This window comes from Cloeon dipterum, chromosome 2 (genome assembly GCF_949628265.1).
Source record: "Cloeon dipterum chromosome 2, ieCloDipt1.1, whole genome shotgun sequence".
NCBI classification, from domain to species: Eukaryota; Metazoa; Arthropoda; class Insecta; order Ephemeroptera; family Baetidae; genus Cloeon; species Cloeon dipterum.
The window spans coordinates 11131661-11152540 of NC_088787.1; the positions used below are offsets into that span (position 1 = coordinate 11131661).

Here is a 20880-nt window from a genome sequence, read left to right on the forward strand (position 1 = left end):
AATTTATTTTTTATTATTTTGGGTAAAAATTGTACAAAAGACAGAATATCAACATTAAAATTTATTGTGCAGGTTGGTAATTTGTTTTTATTACTTCACGTCATCCACCGATTCCACCGGCCACTGTTCACTGTTGTGATAATTTTAGATAATTATTTTGACCTTAATGGATTCGCAGAGTGCTAATTCTATTGATAAATACAATGGATAGAAAAAAATCAAGATAAAAATTGCCGAAAGCAGCTCAACTTGTCCAGGTGCAGCGAGTTAGGAGTCAACGTCTCGCTTTTATTATTCATCACTTGACTTTAAAAGAAAATCTGCAGGTCATTAGGTAAACTAAACACACCTCACTGCCTTGAGTGCAATACCACTTCAAATTCTTTTTAATTTTTGATAATATCGTATGAATCTGAAATTTACAGGATGGGTCCAGCTGTGGCAATAGCCCTGGTCTTCATCGGCTGCTGCTCTAATGTTGTTTTCTTGGAATTGCTCGTTAAGGAGGACCCAGGGAGTGGAAATCTAATTACATTTACCCAGTTTCTCTTCATCGCTCTTGAGGGATTCATATTCACATCGAAGTAAGCATTTTTATCTTTCTAACAATTTCAAAAGGTTGTCCAACCAAAGAAAATAAACATTGCAACTTTCTTCTGCTGTAAAGAGTATATAACCTAATATGTTTGTTTTTTGCCTTTTAAAGATTCGGCACTCGCAAGCCGAAAATCGGCCTGTACGACTACTTCATTCTGGTGGTGATGTTCTTCATAGTGAGCGTGTGCAACAACTACGCGTTCAACTTCAACATCCCGATGCCACTGCACATGATCTTCAGGGCTGGTTCCCTGATCGCCAATATGATCATGGGCATGCTGATCCTGCGCAAGCGCTACGCTGCCCCTAAAATCATCTCCATCATCATGATTACTGCCGGCATCGTCATCTGCACCCTCGAATCAGGCAAGGAGGTCAAGGCCACTGACCCGAAGGATGTCAACTCCGACCCTGCCACCGACTACTTCTGGTGGGTCGTCGGCATCATCCTGCTGACAGTGGCGCTCTTCATGTCTGCAAGGATGGGCATCTATCAGGAGGTAGAGACAAAAGTTTTGACATAAAAGGCGATGCATTATATCTAAAATAGTTTAAAATGTCTAAAAATGATCAAAAAATAATCTAAAGTGGCTGTTATGATGCGTCGTTTTTTTCTTTGATTTCAAAATATTTTAAATTTAGTAGGTTCTCTGACTCTCTGAACATGTTTCTCGCTAATTCTCGGCTTCTTTACAATTTGCAAAACCCACGCACTATTTGAATCGTGATAACCTGCTCAAGATAACTATATAAATTAGTGGTAATGGTGCCATCCCTAAAGAACCCCTTTTTACACCTTAAGAACAGAAATAACGGCAGTATTAAGCCTTTAACATGATTGGCAAAGCATATAATATTCAATCCCAAATTTATTTTCTAATAATGAATAATCAGATATAATCACACGTTACCAGTTAGCACAGATTCCTGGCAGTTTTAAAAGTTAAAAACGAATTTGCAAGAGGTTTTGCATATTGCGGCTCATTAATAGTCTGGAAAACTTGTTAAATGTCTTAATTATATACACCCTAATTAAATTTTCCTCCTTTTGCAGGTGCTGTACACTCGGCACGGCAAACACCCAAAGGAAGCTCTGTTCTACACGCACTTGATGCCACTGCCAGGCTTCCTGCTGCTCTACTCAGACATCTGGTCGCACTGGCTGAGGGCGCTGGACAGCCCTCCGCTGACCGTGCTGGGCTTTACGGGGCCCAGCACCATCATCTACCTGGTGGGCAACATGCTGACCCAGTATTTGTGCATCAGCTCGGTGTACGTGCTGACGACAGAGTGCTCGTCCCTGACCGTCACCCTGGTGGTCACCCTGCGCAAGTTCCTCAGCCTGCTCTTCTCCATCGTCTACTTTCAGAACGAGTTCACGCTCAGCCACTGGATCGGCACCACGCTCGTCTTTGCCGGCACCGCCATCTTCACAGAGCTTGTGCAACGAATCGCCGGCATGTTCGCTGGCCCCGACCCCAAAAAGAAGGACTAGAAATACCGTCCCTCAGACTGATATTCGCTCACGTCAATCGTTTAAGCATCCTTCATTTTCTGACCAAAAAATGGTAGAGTTAGGGATTCATTTGTGCCGCAGGCTTTTGCCAGTAAAGTTACAGCGAGAGAAACCGGATTTACTTAAATTGGCGGTCGTATTTTAACTCTTACTATTCATTTTAAAATTATCTGTACCTTCTCGCTCTTTTATTTTCTGTTCACAGCCAAAAAAGTCATGTTTATGATTAAAATATACACAAAATTTCGAAATATTTTAACCAGGACTTACAGAAAAGAGCATTCAGTCAGATGTTTCTTTGAAATATCAACAAGGGACTGAATTAAATTTGGATTTGATGACTAACATAGTGCGCTTCAACAGTGTGGAATACTTGTGTGAGATTATAACAAAAACTCTTCACAGTGGGACTTTCACGATATTATTTTTTCGCACATTTTTGTTTTATCAGTCCCATCTCTGCTTAAATTTTTTATTATTTCTACTGAGCGTCAGCTTTTAAAGCTTTTGTTATTGTTGGTTGTTACATTTATCTAGTTATGAGCATGCATTACTCTAATTTTAAGAGCGCTTTGTGATTCAAATTGTGTAGCGCACATTAATAAATATATTTCAATTGAATCAAATCTTTCATCTTCTTTTCTATGGAATAAAAGATTTTCTTAAAAATTAAACCTCAACTGCGTGACGGAATTTGACTTAGTAAATCAACATAAGGGCAAAAATATGAACTGCTGGGGAAATGGCAAAGCGCTGGTTAAATTTGCCTTGATTTTTAAAAAATAAATCACCACCTTTGTTGGATGTTTCGGCAATCGCTGCTGATGCGAGTTGACATTCTTTATTTATATCATGTGCAAACGGAAAAAATAAAATTAACAAATTTAACAAAGAGATTTCACAGTCAATACTGTGGGAACACGAGATGTTGAGTCACATGGGGAGGAAATAACACTTCTTATATTTCCTTTAGTTGTTGCTCTTTTATTGATGAGCGTGGCAATCAGACCCCTGTGTTTATTATTATTTCATCAGAGCGTTCAGTACGCACGAATTCAGGCTGAGCTTTACAGGCCAACAATTGAGAACATTTTGCATTGTAATTTAATAGTAACAGTTTATCTCTACAAAATGCAATAATGAAATATGGACCAAAAATAACAAGTAAATTTCAAATTGTTCCAAATGTCTCGGTAAATTAAACAATTTGCCAATTTTTTTGCTTGATTTAAATCCCTCTCGTTGCGATCTTTCCATTGGTGTACGAAATATTCCCTTCTGGAGAAATAAATAATCATGATTTCCAATAAGGAGACAATGCTCGCCGCTTGATTAGGTTGTACAATTTTTCGGACCGGTAACCTGGGAATTTTTAGCTTTATTTTCCTAACTTTTAGATAGTTTTTGAAATGAAAGGAAATTTTCTGTACAGCTTTACCTGGTCGGAGAGCGAAATCTATATCGGAGCGAGAATGATACAAAAAACATGATTTACGCCAGAGAGTGGTGGGCACCGCTACTATAAAATAAAATAAAAACACTATTAAGTCTTTCTGCAATTGGCAATGTGTCTGTAATGCAAAAAAGAACAGGTGGATTGAGAGTTGCAGTTTTCGCAGCGTCTGTTCTGCTGGTGTTGCTTCATGATTGAGGCGGAGGTGACTAGCTGGCAGATCTCGCACTTGGCCGCCGCATTCTTCAATCCGTTCTGGTCGAAGAAACTTGGGTGGTGCCACTGTTTGTGTTGGTTCATCGCCTGGACGTTTTCGAAGGGGACGCCGCATTCGGTGCAGTTGTAGTGCTTGGGTCCCGTGTGCTTCTTGCAGTCGTCGTCGCCGGACATGTGCTTGTGCAGCTCTTGCAGGCTGCTGTAGAAGGTCAGGCAGCCGCTGTAGCTGCACTCGTAGAAGCAGTTCCAGTGCGACGTGAACACGTGACACCGCAAATTGTACCTGCCCTTGTAGGATTTGCCGCAGTATATGCACGACACGGTGTCCAGATACGTCGGCTGGCTCGCGACGGCTTTTTCCGCTGTGGGTTGAATCACGAATATTGGACTCAATTTGGGCACCGGTTGCACTAATGAAGAATTGAAATTCTGACAGCCAGATGAGTCTTCTCTCAGGGAGTCGCAGAAGGAGTAGTAGTAGTCTCTTAAGTTTTTCAGGTATTTCTCGTCCATTTCATCTCTGCTCTGAAAGGGACTGTGAAGTAAAGGAGAATTTTTAATTTGAGCATACAATATGTATACAAAGTTCAGAGTTAAATTTCATATTGTTTCTAAACAAATATTTATTTAGTGCTGACTAAGAAATTTAATGAAATAAGCGAAGCAAACAAACATATTTATTTATTGTTATATAGTCAAAGGAAATTTAATCACAAAAGTGAATGTGAATGTAATCTTTAAATCAGAAATGCGCGTCAAAATTAATATATATGTTCTGAAAAAATTCTGGAGAGACCGCCGTTGGAAATTTTCAGTGTTAGCTTCCGCGGGCAAAGAATTTAGTGTCATGTTAGGGGGAGCGGAGGCGCTTTCAGGCACTCAGTTACAACACGTATACGCACCACTTATTGGCTTGTCTAGTAACATTTCAAATGATCACAAGATTTTCTTACCTTTTAGCACAATGCTGGGAAAGTGCTCAATCTGTAAGTCATCGCCCGACGAATTATTTTGGGCACAATTGTCCACTAGAAACAACTATTGTCAATAGAAACACCATCTGTTATTTTGCTCGCTAGTCGCTTTTCTGTTGTGAAACTTTCTACTAAAATCTACGCAATCACCCACTCGATGTCAATATACTTATTTACTTCTAGACTTTATTGTTGTTTGTGACAGCAAAATAAATAATTAAAAAACAATTTCCACATTTTCATTCATTCAAACCCAAACTACTTGCATGAATTGGTATTTCCCGAAAAAGGCAAATATAAAAATAAGATATTCGTAAGATATCTAGTTATTCAAACTGTTTTCTTAACATTCTCAGTTAGCAGAAACTCGAAAACATTTTCTTGAACTGTTATTGAACCGCATTAGCCAATTTCCCAGAAAAATTCCGAAAATTAGGGAATGTTCCAGATAGTCAAAGATGAACCACGATCGATTCGTCCTGTAAAGTAGAGTCTATAGGCATAAAATATGACCTTGATGCAATAAAAATTGGCTTCTCAATCCGATTTTTAATAGGGATCTCATTATTTTGTGGCGTCTTCCCGCCACTTCTTATAGCAACTATAGTTTACATTAAACCCCCATCGCCACGTGGCATAGTGCAAAGGTGCGATAAGCGTTGCACCCTTACTGCACCTTTAACCTCGCACGACAGCAGTCGAAACACGGAAATCCTGGGAGAGAAAGAGCCAAAGGTCAATTTTTCCTGCAATTTATTCTAATTTTATCGACTTTTTGACTGGCGGCTGGCTGAGACATCTAATTTTGAGTGATTATTTCCTACGTTCAATCTCAAATCTCCGTCAAATCAAAAATATTTCTTCATTTTCTTCATTATAATTTTTCAATCACTCGCTAGCGAAGAATATACATTTCCCCATAACTGACCGCAGCTAGGCGCAGAAGCAGAAGCATTCAAATTTTTTAGCTTCCCTGTAGCAGTTGTGTGTATTCTCATTTAGAATAAAAGAAAGAGGTACGCGCGGACAAAAAAGCAATCAAGGCAAGCAAGAGGGGGTGCGCGGGTGTCTCCTCGTGACGTAGAGTCAAAACTTCAGAGAGTTTCGAGTGCCTAGGCTGTTTTCGACGAGCACGCTGGCGGCCGAGAATAGACTTGGTGCTCGAGCCGCCACCGCTCACACAGCCCGACTTAAAAACCGGTAGCCACGAGGGTTGAACGAATTAGTCCAAATGATAAAACCGACGTAATTTTCTCAGCAGGGAACCGGTGTAGATGGTGCTTTGGCTTTCGCGCCAGAGTCACCGCTCACTTGATCTTGTGCGCGCGGTGCGACGGTGTGTCTTTTCGCATTCACCATCGAAATTTGCAACTGAGCAAGAGTTTAGTCCCGACTCGGACAGTGGCTTCTCCATCGGCGGCGTCGGCTCGTCAGCAGCTCTGAACAAATAAACGTGTGTCTGGCTGCTGCTGCTGCTTAATCTGTCGGCACGCGTGTGTGTGTGTGTGTCGCGTGCAGGTCAGAGCTAAGAGAATGGAGCCGTCGAGCTATACTTTTATTTAGTGCGCGGGGTGCGTCCGGAATTGAGTCAAGATGCGGAACAACGTGGCCCTGCCCATGGACGAGGACGAGCCGGGCAAGTGCTGTGCCTTCTGGTACTGCGTGTGGAAGGTGTTCACCTGCATCTGCTCGCACTTCATCCTCATCTCCATGGTCGTCTCGTACTGCATCATGGGCGCTTACACTTTTCAGGTTTGGCACTACTTGTGAGCCAATTTTCACTTTCCAAAAACGATTTATATGATAGAAATTAACCATCAGATTTTTATGAAAATCTTTAGTCGGCAAAAAGCGCTGTAAAAAATGAATTAAATCCTTTAAGATGCTGGAATTGAAGGAGGGATGAAAAGGGGTGGGTTTACCAACCTGAAACCTTTTAGGTCCGCTAGGGGACATCAAGACAAATTAAACGATATTCCGTTTTTGCATTTCTGACCAGCAGAAGTCGAGATCTCGCGTTCGCAAGGTATTTTGATTTTCGACTCAAATCCAGGTTTTTGACCTTTGACCTGAAATAATTCTAAAACGAAAGTAACATCGACGCGAAAATTTCAGTGTAGATTGATATTGAAATTTGCAACATATTTTTCATTTACAACAATATCATTTACCTCTTTTTTAAAATTTTATTTGAAACTCCAAATTGAAAATTTAGTGGTGTCCAATAAATGGATAATAATAAATAAACAATCAGATAATATTAAATTGAAAATCGGTGACCTTGGAAATGTTTTTGCATAAATTGTTTGGCATAAAAATTTACTTCAAACGAAGGTTAGTTTTAACTTGATATCTTTGATAGATTCCGAAATATGTTTTAAAAAAACCCTGATAATCCTGGTAAGTTCTCCAAATTTTGGCTCAAAAACTTTACTGGATATTCTTTGGGGCAACACCACCAACAAACGTGAAAATCAAGTCAACAAAATTTTACACTAATTTATTTAAAACACATAATGCGAAAATTTCTATTAAAAACTAAAGGCTAATGTCCTTTCTCAAAATTAAAATAGAAAAAAGTGACAGAAATGCGAATTGCTTGCTTTTTTATTTTTAAATTAAAAAATACGATACACCTAAGAAATAAATTAGTTACAAACTGATACATTTTTAATGTGATGGTAGGCGTTGGAGGCCAACAACGAGGTCTCGCGCAAAGTGGACATCAAGTACAAGCGAGGCAACTGCACAGAGCGCCTGTGGCAGCTGACCCAGGACAGCGACGTGCTGCGCCAGGAGAACTGGACCGAGCGGGTCATCGTCGAGCTGAAGGAGTTCGAGAAGGACCTGCTGACCGCAATGAAGAAGCACGGCTGGGACGGCACGGAGAACGACGAGGCCAACCAGTGGACCTTCTCGGGCGCCCTCTTCTACTCAATCATCGTCATCACCACCATTGGTGAGCACAAGCATCACTCTTTTAGTTTTTATGCAGGGAAATATAGCGTCAGTTTTCCCTGATTATCACTAATGCCTTACAAATGGGACAGAATCAATCACTGGCACGATCTAGGAAGTTTTAAAACGTGTCAACACACAGCCGTCTAGCTCAAATTAAATTTAACAAAATAGAAATCAAATCAATTGTCGCCGGGGAAGAGTTTGTTGGTAGCGGGCAATTCGCTGCTCCTCCTGGGATGAGCGGTCGGAGCCCCGTCCACCGGCCCGCCAGGCCCCACGAGCACCCCCGGCCCCCTTACCGGCCGCCTTAGGTCGTCACCTCCTCCGCTGGGCTGGTGCTCCGGCCGGCCGTAGTACTGGTGCAGCGCCGTGTTGCCGAAGAAGGACGACGGCCGCTGCTTCTTGGAGCCGGCCACGCGCGAATTGTAGCAGCAATACTGCTTTCCAGCGTCGCAATTACCCTGAGAAAAACGATATATAATTAATTATAAGGTCAGTCGGTTCATGAGGCTCGGCAAGAAAAATTAATTGAAAATAAAAATTAGAACAAAAAACCAAGCTGCAATTTATCGCATTTTCCTAAACACGTGCATTTGTATAGTTGTTAAGAAATAATTCGTGTTGATTGTTTGAGGAATGAAGACGTAAAAAACCAATTTTAGTGCCTCTGGTTTCACAAAAATATGGATTTTTGAGCACCTCAATAACATATTTCATGATTTCTCATATTTGGCGCAAATATGACCTTTTCTGAGACAAAAATTTGGAATGGCGTGGAAAAGGCCGAAATCTAAAAAATTGGTGGTATTTTCCCTGCTGGTATTTTGCACAAAAACCAGTGGCATATTGAAACATTAGCGAATTCTATAAATTTCTTAAATGAATAAAATAATATATACATTTGAGAACCATTCAATTTTTTTAAACCGTCAAAAAAGGTTGCAAGTCCTTCAAATTTTATTTAGCGACCATATTCGCCCCACCACTTTAATGCTGATGGCTGGTAATTAAGATTAAAAAATATGTAGGCTACTTAAAAGATGATTTCAAAACACATTTTTAAATGAATAAAAAGTTCTACTTGAAGAAATTTCTCGTAACAGCATCAATTAGTGTAATCGAGTTTTTCAGGGATGTATCGACCAAATTAAAAGCGTTAAAAAACTTACGAATTTGATGCCGGGCGAGTTACAGTTGAAGCTGAGGGCGCACTTGCACGTGTCGTACCCGCCAGTAAACAAAGCCGGGTCCTTCAGATTGGGGTCCTCGTAAGGCGGCGGAATGCCCACAGAGGGGCTCCCACCAAAGGGCCGGTTTCCGCCTACGCCTCCACCGTAGGGCCCGGGCCGAAGACCTGGAGGCCCACCGGCCGGCCCACTCGGCGCGAAGCCGGGCCGGTCAGACTGCGAAAGGTGCGGACTGCCGCCGAAACCGCCGCCGCCGCCGCCACCGCCACCTCCGCCGAACAACGGTTTCGGGTTGTTGATGTTGTTGATGTTGACGCCCGGCGGCAGATTGCCGAGGTGGGCGCCGCCGCCGCCGCCGCCGATGAGTGGCCGGTGGGGAACCTTCTGAGGCGGCCGGCCGCCAGGAAGGATTCCGCCACCCTGGAAGTTGCTGACGCCGGTGCCACCAAAGGGAACGTCCCCTGAGGTGCCACCTTGGCCGTATTTCGTCGGGAAGGGCAGGTAGCCGCCGCTGATTCCGAAAGGCGGCCGGAAGTGTGGCCTGTAGTAGGGACCATCTTCGTCCAGTTCGTGCACAGGAGGTGCAGCTCCTTAAAAATTATTTTGAGTTTTAATTTAAATAAATAATGCTCATGGATAAAATTGAATTATTAATCACTTTTATGATCAATTATTAAATAAAGCTTCCTTTGTTGAGAGTGACATAAATTAATTTCCTTTTCATTAAATTATTTAAAAGCTAATTTTGATAAAATTCTAGATCAATATGCTGGGTAAAAATCTCATGAACCAATACTTTTTAAAAAAGAAATTTCTGTGCACAACAAACACAATTAAATGTGTATTTATGATTCATTGATATAAATTATTAAATAAATTATTACAAACGCTATATACGTAAATCTCCGAGACATTAAATTTAACACTAATTGTAAGGGAAGGTTATATAAATTTTAGGCTAACTCTCTCTAATAACTTTAAGATTGGTGAAAAGGAAAAATTTAGTCTCAAGAAAAAAAATTCCTGGATGAAAAATCTTGGAAAATATCTCGTTCCGTCTTTTGTGCTTTTTTTTCTTAAAACATTATGTTTGCGGCTTCAGCCTATATTCCGGAAATTCCCTTGCGGTTTAAGATTTGAATTTTAATATTTATTAAACATTCTCTCTGATCTTTTTTAGTAAAATGAATAAACTATGAAAATTAAAAGTCCTCCGGAATTTTAAGAAAAACTCTGAAGATTCAGCAATCTGACGAGCATCTAAAATTAAGCCCCTTTTTACTGGCCCACCATGCCAATTGTTTCTCTAAGTAGGGCTTGAAAAACTATAATGTTTAGGGAGATAAAGTCTAATTTAAAAGAAAAAAAGTAAATTAAAACGATTCCAGCTCCTTTAAATCTAACGAACATAAATTAAATTGGCTAAAAAATGACGAAAATCAAATTTTTAGCTCATTAAATACGACCGTTATATTTGAAAAAATACTAATAACGTTTTTAGATTTGGTCCAAAAGCAAAACCAACATATATTTTAAAAAATCACCGACTAAAATTCATCAAGTTCGAAAATCCAGTAATTTCCTACCTGGCGGTCTGTTGGTGAATCCACCCCCGAGTGGCTCGATGAAATTGCTTGGATCAGAGTTAAAACCGCCAAAGCCGCCTCCTCCTGGTCCACCCCCGTTGATAGATCCTCCGAATCCTCCAGGTCGGGGCCCGTTACCGTTTATACTGAAGCCTACGCCGCCCCCTCCTGCCCCCGGTGGACGGCCGAATCCTCCTCCACCCCCGCCTCCCGCACCCGGTGGACGGGGGTACCCTCCTCCGCCACCGCCTCCTGCCCCCGTAGGTCCGCCAAACCCTCCGCCTGGCGGCCTGCTGAAACCCCCACCTCCGGGGGGTCCGTTGAAGCCGCCGCCGCCGTAGCCGCCGCCGGGTCTGACCCCCTGGCCCCCGAGCCCGTAGGAGGCGCCGCCGTCGTACAGGGAGCCTGGGCGGTTCGTGGCGGCGGGCGGAATCAGGGTGGGGCCGCCGGTCAGACCGTAACTGCCGCCGTTCAGCGACAGGGTCGGCCTGTCGCTTTGGGGGCTGCACTCGTGAAGACTCGCGAGCACCAACGCCAGCAACGTCACGGCCGCCGCTCGGAGCGACGAGGCTGAAACAAATTTAATGATATGTGAACATCGCTGGAGCACCTTCGTGATAAACAGTTTTTTTAATCGTTCTTGCAGATTTTTTAGGGTGCATAATTTTTTTCACTTATAAACGATTTTACCTTTTAAATTGAAATGCAAGCACACAGAACACAATTCAAATTAAATCTTTTTGCTGGAAAAATTATGGAAATATATTGCAAGTAAAAATTTACTCTTGAAGTTGCAAATTTTACTTTTTTGCAAAGAGGATAATATTTTTTTATTTATATGTCCAAGAAGAGTTTGTGTTTTAAATAATTCGAAGAAAATTTATAATTATGAAATTTATTTACTGGGTTGGAATTTGTATATTTTTTAGTTATTGAACATAAGGCTACTAAAATTAGAGTTTTGATCTCCATTTTAGACGTTTTTCCAGATTCAGGAGCTTTTTTTATCTAAATGTTGCAATTTAAAGCTTTTAGGTCAAATTCACTTGCAAATATCAATTGTTCCATATAAATATTATTCATAACTCGGTGAACTTGGTCCATGAAACTTTCCAAATCTTTTTAATTAATTGGTGATTAATTGAAGATTATTTCGTCATCGAATTGGAAGCTAACACCGACTGAAATTAATTTGAAATTTAAAATTGACCTCTTTCCTGCTATCAATAGAAGCAACAGGTTTCTAAAAAAATTTAAATGTCAGAACATCATCAGAAAAATTAATGGTAAAAATCTTAAAAGCAACCAGGCATGCAAAATGCAGAGACAGGGACAATAAAAATTAAAGATAATTTCGAGGAGGGATTGAGATGGTTTTTAGTCAGTTTTTAAATTGTTCCATTAAGACGTTTTCAAATATTTTGCCTTAAATAGAATAACACCAAATTGATTAAATTTATGAAGACTTACCCATTATGCAGAAGTAAAACAAACTATTTTTACAGCACTAAACACCAACTAAGCCAAAAGCAGATGCAGCAGCAATGCGGCTGCAGGTCGGACGGTGACTAACTATGCAATCCTCAGGTGGGGCGATTTTATTCGGGGCTATGTCTCTCCTACCGCGTGCAAACAGCCGCGACCTCGCTCCCAACCTGAATTCCACAAAACGCGAAAATTCGTCGCCGGGCCAGGGGGTCGTGTCTCCCGTCCAAACTCTCAGGGTCCCCTCGCCTCTCAACCTTGACTTTTACGCAAATTCGGCGTGATTCATTGTTTACATTTAATGCTGGACGAAAATTGCTTTTCGGCCGACGGTCTCGAAATAAGCCAGTATTTCAGAATGGGTAATTTATTAAAGCGACGGGCACGCATATCTTCTTTTCGTCGCCGCTCATCTCTTTCGTGACAGACCGTCGAGTCGAAAAGCCTGGCGCCTTGCCACACATCCAAAACACACAACACACAACTCGGTCCGCGAGCCGTTTCATCCTCGCACGCACCAGACCAACCACCAAAGTCCAAAACAATTTACGAGCTGCTTTTCTTCTTGTGCCCGGCGCGACCGAAGCACCCAGCACATGGCCCGGCCGAGTGTTATTATTACCTTGCTGTGTGTTTAACAAAATTGTTTTAATTTTCTCAATTAAGATCAAAAACAAAGGATTATAATGGGAGGAAAATTTTAGAATTTTTGTGTTTGCATTGAAAATGTTTCTAATTTATAATTGAGTTGAAAACCTTTTTATTTTTTCTATTTAACCACAAGGGTTGAAAATAGGTCACTAGGGGGAGATGATGTCTCAGATCTCAGGGAAGGTCGAGATGATTCGAAAGGTGTGCAGTGCAGGTTTTGCAATTCTGATGATTAGAAGCCCGATATTTCACGGTGAAAATATTTGAAACTATTAAAAAATTGATGATTTTTTTACTTTAGACTTTCCTTGCTTGACTCATCTTGTTCTCGTTGTCATTTTGTCCTTTTAATATTCTCAGAGGGCTTCAAAATTTTAATGATACGAAACTAGGAAAAGAGAGATTTATTTAGATTTTTAATTAAAATCAGCGGGGACCAGATTGGTGGGACGCGCAGATATGGCGTAGGGTGGAGTATGGCGCGAAAAAACAGTCATGTGAAATAGCGCGAAAAGAACCAAGTTTTCGTCAATATTTTGACATAATTTGCATCACTTTGTACTAATTGTGTCTTTTGGATCGTAAAAAAAACTCTTTAAACTCGTACGGCAATCCAAAAAGAGATTTTTGTTTCCCACATTCAGACGCCATCTTGCATCTGCGCAGTGGGAACCAATTTTATCGCAAATCTGGCCCCCGCTGATTAAAATTAAGCTCTCTAATTTTTATTGAAACCCAAATATCAGAGTTTCAAAATTTTGTCCCACACGGAAAAGTTTTCCGTAAAAATTTAGGCTAATTGTAAAGAAATGGGACTGGTTTCCAGTAGAATTACTTGAGCTATATCTGCTCGAAAAGTTCAGCAAACTCTTTTGTCATAATCCTATCAACATGGACACACATTTTACTTTTAAATTTGCTTTGCGCTTAATTCTGTCAAACGCCCAAAGATAACTAAATTAAAATACATTCACCAACAGTTTATTTTTCAGTATTAACAAAAATTTGACTTTCCGTTTGGGACGCATCAAGTGAATATTCACGCTACACTTAATTTAGTTGGGCGTTTTGTTAGAACAACTGCTACCCACGCAACACATCGGGGCAAAACGGTTCTGCTCCGCAGCCCTGCAACAACCGTGTGTATGCGCAATACTTGACTCACCGCGCATGCAGATGCGATGGATCGCTCGGCTCGTTGTGTTGCTAATGAGCGATTTCGATCCGCTGATAAGTGAAAGTAGCTCCGCTCATCCTATTGTTGCCAACTTCCGGCTGCTAGTGCACTCGCTCAAGTCGAAAAACGCCGCCCGCCGCGCCTGGTCAATGGCACGCAGCGGGTGCTTTTTGTCGCCTTGCGTGCGGTCAGTGTCCGCGCCGTTACAATACGCGCCCCAAAGCTTGTTTCTGCAATCAGGTGAAGGCCACTTTCAGACCAAATTGTATGTACTTAACGCTTGCATAACTGACAAGATAACAACAGCGCGTGGATTATTCTCTTAATTAATACAACAGTTGTTGAAAGTATGTACAATCTTCAAAAAGCGTGCAAATTATAGAAAATGCGATATAAATTTAATTTCAATTGCTTGCTAGGGGAAATTTCATAATGTTAAGTTTAAATTAGTAATAATTTCATTGATTTTAAGCTCTCTTCAACGATGCAAGGAAAATCATCTGGGATTTTTTTAATATTTTAATTTTTTGGAAGTGGCAAAAATTAAATTAAAATTTTAGGAGTTTTTGTACAAAACCTAAAGTGTTGTTTATTGCTCCTGATTTTTAACATTACAGTCGAATTATAAATATTGTTATTACGATTTAATTTTGTAAAAAAAAATCAGAGACAAAAAAACAACCCCTTAAGGAAAATCTGTCAAATCTGTATTAAAAAAAAAAATAAATTTTAAATATTTTTAACCTCCATAAATTTCTAATATTGTCAAATCAAAAATTATTGGCCTCTGAACTTTATTCACAATCAATATGACCAAAGGGAATAAGTTAATACGACGGAATTAAGAAACGACCCCAACATTGTTCAATATAGGCAATTTTAGGAACTTAACCCGAACTTTTAAAACGCGACACAGGAAAACTAGGGCAAAACCTCCATAAAATCATAAAATTCAAGGATCCATGTTAATAGGGTGTTGGCAATATTTCAATCCATGCACCAATAAACTAAAATAAATCATTTTTCTTCTTACACTACATTAAATTAAAAAAAATGATTTCCCTGTACTAGAAAAGTAGGTTTTGAGTTTGGCAATGTGAGCATGCATGGAGCAGGCGTGGAAATCTCTTTGGACAGTGCACTTGAAGCGCATTTAAATATAACTCTCAGCCAGCAACAGTCAGAAATGCATTTCGGTCGCCGCCGTAAACACACAACAAAACACACAGGTCGTGGGCGAGCGCGCCAGCCAAAGCTACTGCGAAATCGGTCACGCGTATACGCCTATTTATCGCCGAAACGCATTGATTCGTCAATTAACTCTGCTTCAAAAATTTCTAAGGTGAATTAATTTTATGTTCAGCGATTTTAATACAATTCCCAGCCGCAGTCGAGTGTAAAAAAATTCAGAATTTCTCTTTCTCTTTCTAACTTTTTAATGAACATTAATTTTAAAACCAAATTTGCCCGGAGGTGAAATTGGGCAGGGGGCCGCACGGTGCGGTTCACTCTCGCCGAAGCAAAATAAAAAAATTATCATCGCGCTCTCACTCGCACTCTCTAGCCGCGGGACCAAATCTCGAATCTCGTGTCATCCCGGGCGGCGCGCTCGCACAATTTACTGGCCGGCAGCCAAGTCTGTCGCTCACTCTGTGCGGACCAAGAGATCAATCCACGTGGAAATAATGGAATGTGCGAGAGCGCGGTTTAATTTTGGAAACTTATTTGAACAGCCAACCGCGGCCACCCTCAGTTTATCCACGGTCCTTGTTTGTGTTCCAATAAATTGCAGCAAGAACTTTTAACGCTTGATTATGTGTGATTAAAGTTGAAAAAGATTTAACGATGTGTTGCATCGTTATTTGATGAAGTTTAAAAAATCCCTCAGTCTGTGTTCCCAATCTCATTCGTCTTTTGTTTATTTATTTTCGTAAAGTCGCAGGAGGGACGCAAAGTTAAATAAACCACTCACTGCCGCGAGTCATAAATTTCGGCTCAACTCTCAGCTGTGCATTTGATGCTATTTTTTTATTTATATTTCACAATACTGGAATAACTTTGGATAGAAGGGAGTGGAATTTATGTTTGTTTTGTTCAGTGTTGGACAGGATTCTGCAGGGTTTAGAAAATAATGTCTGAAAAAATCTGTGGAACAATATATATATATAAAAGTCAAAACCAAATCATTTTAAAGAAATAGGGACAAAATAAGATTATTCTTGTGAACAGAAATAAAAGTATTAGTGTTCTCATAGTCCAACCAGACGAAATTCAATTGTGAGATTCTAATGCACGCATGGCTGACAGCAGCCGTCGCGCAGTGAAGAGGATGAGGTTAAATTTATTACGCTTATGCAACAGAAACGTAATAAACTGCTATTATTTGTGCACGTAATATACTTTCAAATCCGAACAAATGATGGGCTGACACCAATTTGCATGCACAGAAATTACGTAACTTTAACATTGTTTTTCTGAGTTTCCTGTGCAATTTGCTGTTTAATGCTTGCCTTGCATTACAAGAAACAAAATATAAATTCAAGGGCTCCTCAACGCTATCTATTTTCTAAAATTAGTTGCTTATATTTTCGTAATTTAAATTGATTTGTTTCAGGCTATGGGCACATCGCGCCGAAGACCCACTGGGGCAAAGTGGTGACCATTTTCTACGCCATCCTCGGCATTCCGCTCATGCTGCTGTGCCTCTCGAATATAGGTGATGTCATGGCGCACTCGTTCCGATTTATTTATTGGAAAGTGTGTTGCTACGTTTGCACAAGAAAGCCAAAAAGGTCTCACAGGCGGGGCCGCAGTTCCCGGGGCGGCACCATCCGTCAGCACAGGTTAACTCCGTGTATAATTGTTCATAATATTTTGCTAAAATCATTGCATTTCTTTAGCTGCAGCCAGAAATTTGTAATTTAACTTAGATCAATCTAAAATTAAAATTATTTTCCCACCACAATACCAATCCAACCCTTGTTTATGTCATCAAGTTGACGAGCATTAAAAATTTTCTAAATTTAAAGGAATGCCGGTGGCGCCAAATCAAGGTCAGCGTCGTTCCGCCGATCCGCTCGCACATCGCAACGCTCAGCAGATAGTGCATTGGGACTCTCAGACAGTGTCATGACGAGATCCTCCTATTCAGACAACGAATTCAGGTATAAAATTTAAAACAAAATTAATTTAAAAGCCTTAGGGCTTTAAATCAAACCTGTGATGCTAAATAGTTTGTTAATGTCTTCTTCGGAACAAGTGCCACTTCAAAGTTGATTTTTGTTCCTGTTATTTTTACGGTGAAAATTTAAGTTCACTTTTAATTAGTTAGTTTTGAAAAGTGCCAAATCCAGCGTGCTTGTAATTTGTATCATGTTAGAATTAAAGGTTTTTCTTCAAAAACATGACGTTCCTCTCATTTTAACAGGTATGATGATGGCGTGGAAGTCATGCAGTTCCCACAAAAGCCAAAAGGCATGGTCGATACGTCACTCCAAGTGCAAGATCCACAGCAGCATCAGCCAAGCAGTCAAGGTAATTGTTTGAATACATAATTAGTTTTAGTGAAATTTTCGTTAATCCAAGCCTTTAAAAAATTAATTCAATAAAGCTGTACAAAAATCAATATTCGTATACCTCTGAAAATTCAGCAAAGCTAAACTTTTCCCAGGTTGCCGTTGAAATCTGCGAAATATCTGCTTGCTAATTAAGTGGCGAGCACTGTCTCCCTATTCAAAATCAAGATTTATTTTATTTTCCCACAAGGGAATTTAACCTCATTATTGGCACACCGTTGGGACGAGAGGAATCAAAATCAAGTGAATTTGACAAAATCTTTTCCCGGAATTGGGAACTGTTAACTATCGGCCCTGAAATAAACTGTTGCTAAATTCCAGTAAGAGATTTAATCAATCACATTATAAAGCCAACAATAATCTTCATTCGGCTCCAATGTCAAGCTCCAATTTAAGCCGTAAAAATCAATTTTAAATAAACTCTGCAGATGTGTTGAAATTTCTCCTATCGAAAGCAGTTTATGCTAGCCTCTTGTGTCTTTCTCTTCTTCGTATTTATACAACAGTTTTATTGTTTGGTAGGCGGCCAGCAGCCCGTGTTGTTCAACAGATATATCGACGACGCACCTCAGCCGCCGGCTTGGCGAATGAAAGGGCGGCCGCCTGGAATCGAGTTGGAGCCCGTGTCGGCCGTCAGGGGCGATTCCGTCAAGAGCACCTCGTCGCTGCCCAACCCTGCGCCCACCGGCCGCTACCAACGCCAAGGCAGTTCTCGCCTCAGCCGCCTGCGTGAGGACGATCTGATCGACGAGTACATTTACGAGTCTGAGCCAGAGTTAGAAGACACTCCGCCTTCCAAGCCGGTATTTATTTTTTCATTTAGATTTTAAATTCTGATAAATGTAGGCAACTTAAAGAGGATTGATGCAGCAAAACGACGGGAAATCCTTTTAGCCGAGTATAAAATAATCCCTAATTTGGTTTAAGCCCAAAATTTACCAAATAAAACACATGATTTTCAAATGGTGAGAGGTGTCTCCCCACTTGAAATCTTATTTTGTTTCACAGCAAAGAGTTTCTCGAAAAAGTGTCACACACCGTTGAATAGATTTTGACGAAAGAAATTGAAATCTGCCAAGAAAATATGGTCGAGTGCTGTAAATTTTGGATTTAAATTACTGCCACTTGCTGAAGAATTTTTTAAAACTACCTATCGATCAACAACTTCTTATTTTAGCCAAAAATTCTAATTTCTTTCAGTTGCTGCTCTGTATCAATCCACTTTTGATTAATTTTTAGTTAACAATTTTTTTCTGACCTCAACTAAGAAATACTGGTTTCATAGTTATTTAAATTATAATTTAAAAATAACTATTTTTCGTCTTTTAGGTTCCGATTTGGCTGTGTGTCTTTCTCGTGGTCAGCTACATTTTCGGCGGTGCCTTCCTCTTTGCTGAGTGGGAAAAGTGGGAATTTTTGGATTCGGCCTACTTCTGCTTCATCACATTGACGACCATCGGCTTTGGTGACTTTGTTCCTGCGCAGAGAAAAGAAAAAGCCGAAATAAGCATAGCGCTGTGCTCCCTTTACCTTCTTTTTGGCATCGCGCTGCTCGCTATGAGTTTCAACCTCGTGCAGGAACAAGTGATTAACTCTGTAAAGTCAGTCGCACGAAGACTGGGCATTATTAAGAATGAAGACGAAGAGGAGGATTAGTGTGTTGTTTTTACTCTAATTTTATCTCTTGTAAAAATAATAAATTTTAAAGCCAGTGTGTTTCTGGACGTCAAGAATCAATAAATCATAATATTTAACATTCTAAAATATTAAAATGTTTTTCTTGACATAACATGTGAATTAAGTTTTAAAATATTACTTCCAAAACCTTGGACTCTAAAAAATTCATTGAAATTGTTTTGTACCTTTGACATTTGTCACTACAACTATAGACGCATTTCCGCAAAAATATTTTTGAGAAGTATTTAGGAATCTTCATTTCTCATGCAATCGAACAAAAATCAAATCTTAGAGAAAAATAAGCCGGAAATTTTAAAAAATTATTTTCCCAAGGTATTATTCCATTGAAAAAGACTCCTCTCACGAAAATTGACACATCGTTTGGCTACATATTTAATTCTTCTAAGTTCAAACAACATAAAATACATTATGGCACACATCTTTAGATAAAACTATCATCGTTTTGATCCACACTTTAGTTTTAATCCTGAATTAACACTATCATCATCAGATCGGGATTATATATGATTCCTCAAAAATTGACAAGGATTAGCGCTCTACCTGAGCTTGTCCCCTCGCAATGAACGTCTCTGGCCACTTCGCATCCGTCCAATTCTCCTTCTTTTCAAATTAAATTTTTCTAAGGCAGCAGGAAGTTTGTTTGGACTCTCAACCAAGCCAAGCAAAAGTTAATTGACAATCAGTGTCACTTAAAACTAGGCACCTATTCGGAGCTTTTGTCGTTTGAACAGGATGGCTCGTCTAACTTTTTCGACTGAGGCTGGCTTTTGTCCGACATGGGTGTCATCTGTGAAGACAGCTGACTCGAAGACGGTGAATTTGACGATACCTCAGTATTTGTCGTCCCATTTCGTCTATGCTTATTTCCTTGAGCTGGCGTCCTCGCCCTCTGGAAAAAACTTTGAGTTTACTTTTAATAAAAAGTATTTATGCTACCGTTTTTCGTTGTTTCCAGAGCTTTTGGTGACCATATAAGTCCCTTGACTTTGGGTTCATCCTGCCTTCCAGAATATTTCTGATGATATTAACGAATTATCCTATATACCTTCTATTTTTATTTTGTCCAGAAACTTACTCGACATACGGACGGCAAAACGAACAAATGGTCCATTTGCATTCAAATTTTGGAATCTTCAAATGCGGAAAGAGGGATGACGCTTCCAAAAACTGAATTTGGTCTGAATTAACAGTAAGTCGCTTTTGAACATCTTCAACATTTTCACGGCAGTGCCAGCAGCAATATGGAATTTCGCCATTCCTTGACATGATCTGAAAATTTAATTTTTGTTGCGTCTCAGGACTTTGTCTTTCACGAGTTTTCGGTTTGGTAAAATATTCCTACCTCTTTGGCTCAACTTTGAGCACAAAACCAATTCATGTGGAAAATTGTTAAGCTAAAACCAGCAAAACAGACACAACGTACACAGAGAAATGTAAACTGTTAAAATTGCACCTCAGATGATTGAGGACTTCGATCGCTTGGGTTCCTGTGCTGGACTGTCCAAAATGATACAAAATTTAAACTGCAATTCAATGTTATTGTTGCACTCCAATTTCGGAATCTAACTCCTATTTTGCAACTAAATAATGTAAATAAATTGAACAGCGGTATAAAATCAAGCCAATACTCTCTACGTAAAGCACGCGCTTTGCCTGCATTTCAAATGCTAAAATTTGAAAAATTTGTTAAGGACTTTGACCCGCATCAAATCGCGGTACACACGGATGTTACAGGAAATGCGAAGAACTCCAACTCGTTACTTGCAAGAATGCACATTTCCAGCATGTTTGAATTTATTTCCTG

At 40.0% G+C, this 20880-nt stretch overlaps 4 protein-coding genes across 5 annotated transcripts; 2 read left to right on the plus strand and 2 right to left on the minus strand.

Moving 5' to 3' along the window:
- The first annotated feature begins 111 nt into the window (after positions 1-111).
- On the plus strand, positions 112-2739 carry LOC135935020 (UDP-xylose and UDP-N-acetylglucosamine transporter-like). The gene is made up of 4 exons (XM_065477060.1): positions 112-334; positions 426-584; positions 707-1097; positions 1652-2739. Exons 2-4 carry the CDS (start codon positions 427-429, stop codon positions 2090-2092), a joined length of 990 nt encoding a protein of 329 aa, XP_065333132.1. The 5' UTR covers positions 112-334; position 426; the 3' UTR covers positions 2093-2739.
- A 917-nt stretch (positions 2740-3656) lies between these two features.
- LOC135937489 (zinc finger protein 484-like) lies at positions 3657-4295 on the minus strand. The gene has a single exon (XM_065480640.1). It carries the CDS (start codon positions 4293-4295, stop codon positions 3657-3659), a length of 639 nt encoding a protein of 212 aa, XP_065336712.1.
- A 1437-nt stretch (positions 4296-5732) lies between these two features.
- On the plus strand, positions 5733-19394 carry galene. Of its 2 annotated transcripts, XM_065477056.1 has the most exons (8): positions 5733-5956; positions 6015-6508; positions 7442-7715; positions 16418-16646; positions 16833-16967; positions 17231-17337; positions 17901-18181; positions 18708-19382. In XM_065477056.1, exons 2-8 carry the CDS (start codon positions 6350-6352, stop codon positions 19032-19034), a joined length of 1512 nt encoding a protein of 503 aa, XP_065333128.1. In that variant the 5' UTR covers positions 5733-5956; positions 6015-6349; the 3' UTR covers positions 19035-19382. The 2 variants fall into 2 exon arrangements, with proteins under 2 accessions (XP_065333128.1, XP_065333129.1); XM_065477057.1 differs by lacking the exons at positions 5733-5956; positions 6015-6508; positions 7442-7715 and adding an exon at positions 13821-14043 and having other exon boundaries at positions 18708-19394.
- LOC135935018 (uncharacterized) lies at positions 7337-12082 on the minus strand. The gene is made up of 4 exons (XM_065477058.1): positions 11961-12082; positions 10491-11060; positions 8887-9494; positions 7337-8178 (listed from the first exon to the last, which is right to left on the minus strand). Exons 1-4 carry the CDS (start codon positions 11962-11964, stop codon positions 7897-7899), a joined length of 1464 nt encoding a protein of 487 aa, XP_065333130.1. The 5' UTR covers positions 11965-12082; the 3' UTR covers positions 7337-7896.
- Positions 19395-20880: the final 1486 nt, after the last annotated feature.

What these genes read in the sequence shown, in the direction of transcription:
- galene (XM_065477056.1), top strand. Translation starts at nt 6,350, where the DNA reads ATGCGGAACAACGTGGCCCTGCCCATGGACGAGGACGAGCCGGGCAAG. An exon ending in GGCACCATCCGTCAGCACAG is followed by an intron (nt 16,647 to 16,832) that starts GTTAACTCCGTG and finishes CTAAATTTAAAG; the next exon opens with GAATGCCGGTGGCGCCAAAT. An exon ending in ACACTCCGCCTTCCAAGCCG is followed by an intron (nt 18,182 to 18,707) that starts GTATTTATTTTT and finishes TTCGTCTTTTAG; the next exon opens with GTTCCGATTTGGCTGTGTGT.
- LOC135935020 (XM_065477060.1), top strand. Translation starts at nt 427, where the DNA reads ATGGGTCCAGCTGTGGCAATAGCCCTGGTCTTCATCGGCTGCTGCTCT. An exon ending in GGATTCATATTCACATCGAA is followed by an intron (nt 585 to 706) that starts GTAAGCATTTTT and finishes TGCCTTTTAAAG; the next exon opens with ATTCGGCACTCGCAAGCCGA. An exon ending in GGATGGGCATCTATCAGGAG is followed by an intron (nt 1,098 to 1,651) that starts GTAGAGACAAAA and finishes CTCCTTTTGCAG; the next exon opens with GTGCTGTACACTCGGCACGG.
- LOC135937489 (XM_065480640.1), bottom strand. Translation starts at nt 4,295, where the DNA reads ATGGACGAGAAATACCTGAAAAACTTAAGAGACTACTACTACTCCTTC.
- LOC135935018 (XM_065477058.1), bottom strand. An exon ending in ATTCACCAACAGACCGCCAG is followed by an intron (nt 9,495 to 10,490) that starts GTAGGAAATTAC and finishes ATAATTTTTAAG; the next exon opens with GAGCTGCACCTCCTGTGCAC. An exon ending in ACTCGCCCGGCATCAAATTC is followed by an intron (nt 8,179 to 8,886) that starts GTAAGTTTTTTA and finishes CGTTTTTCTCAG; the next exon opens with GGTAATTGCGACGCTGGAAA.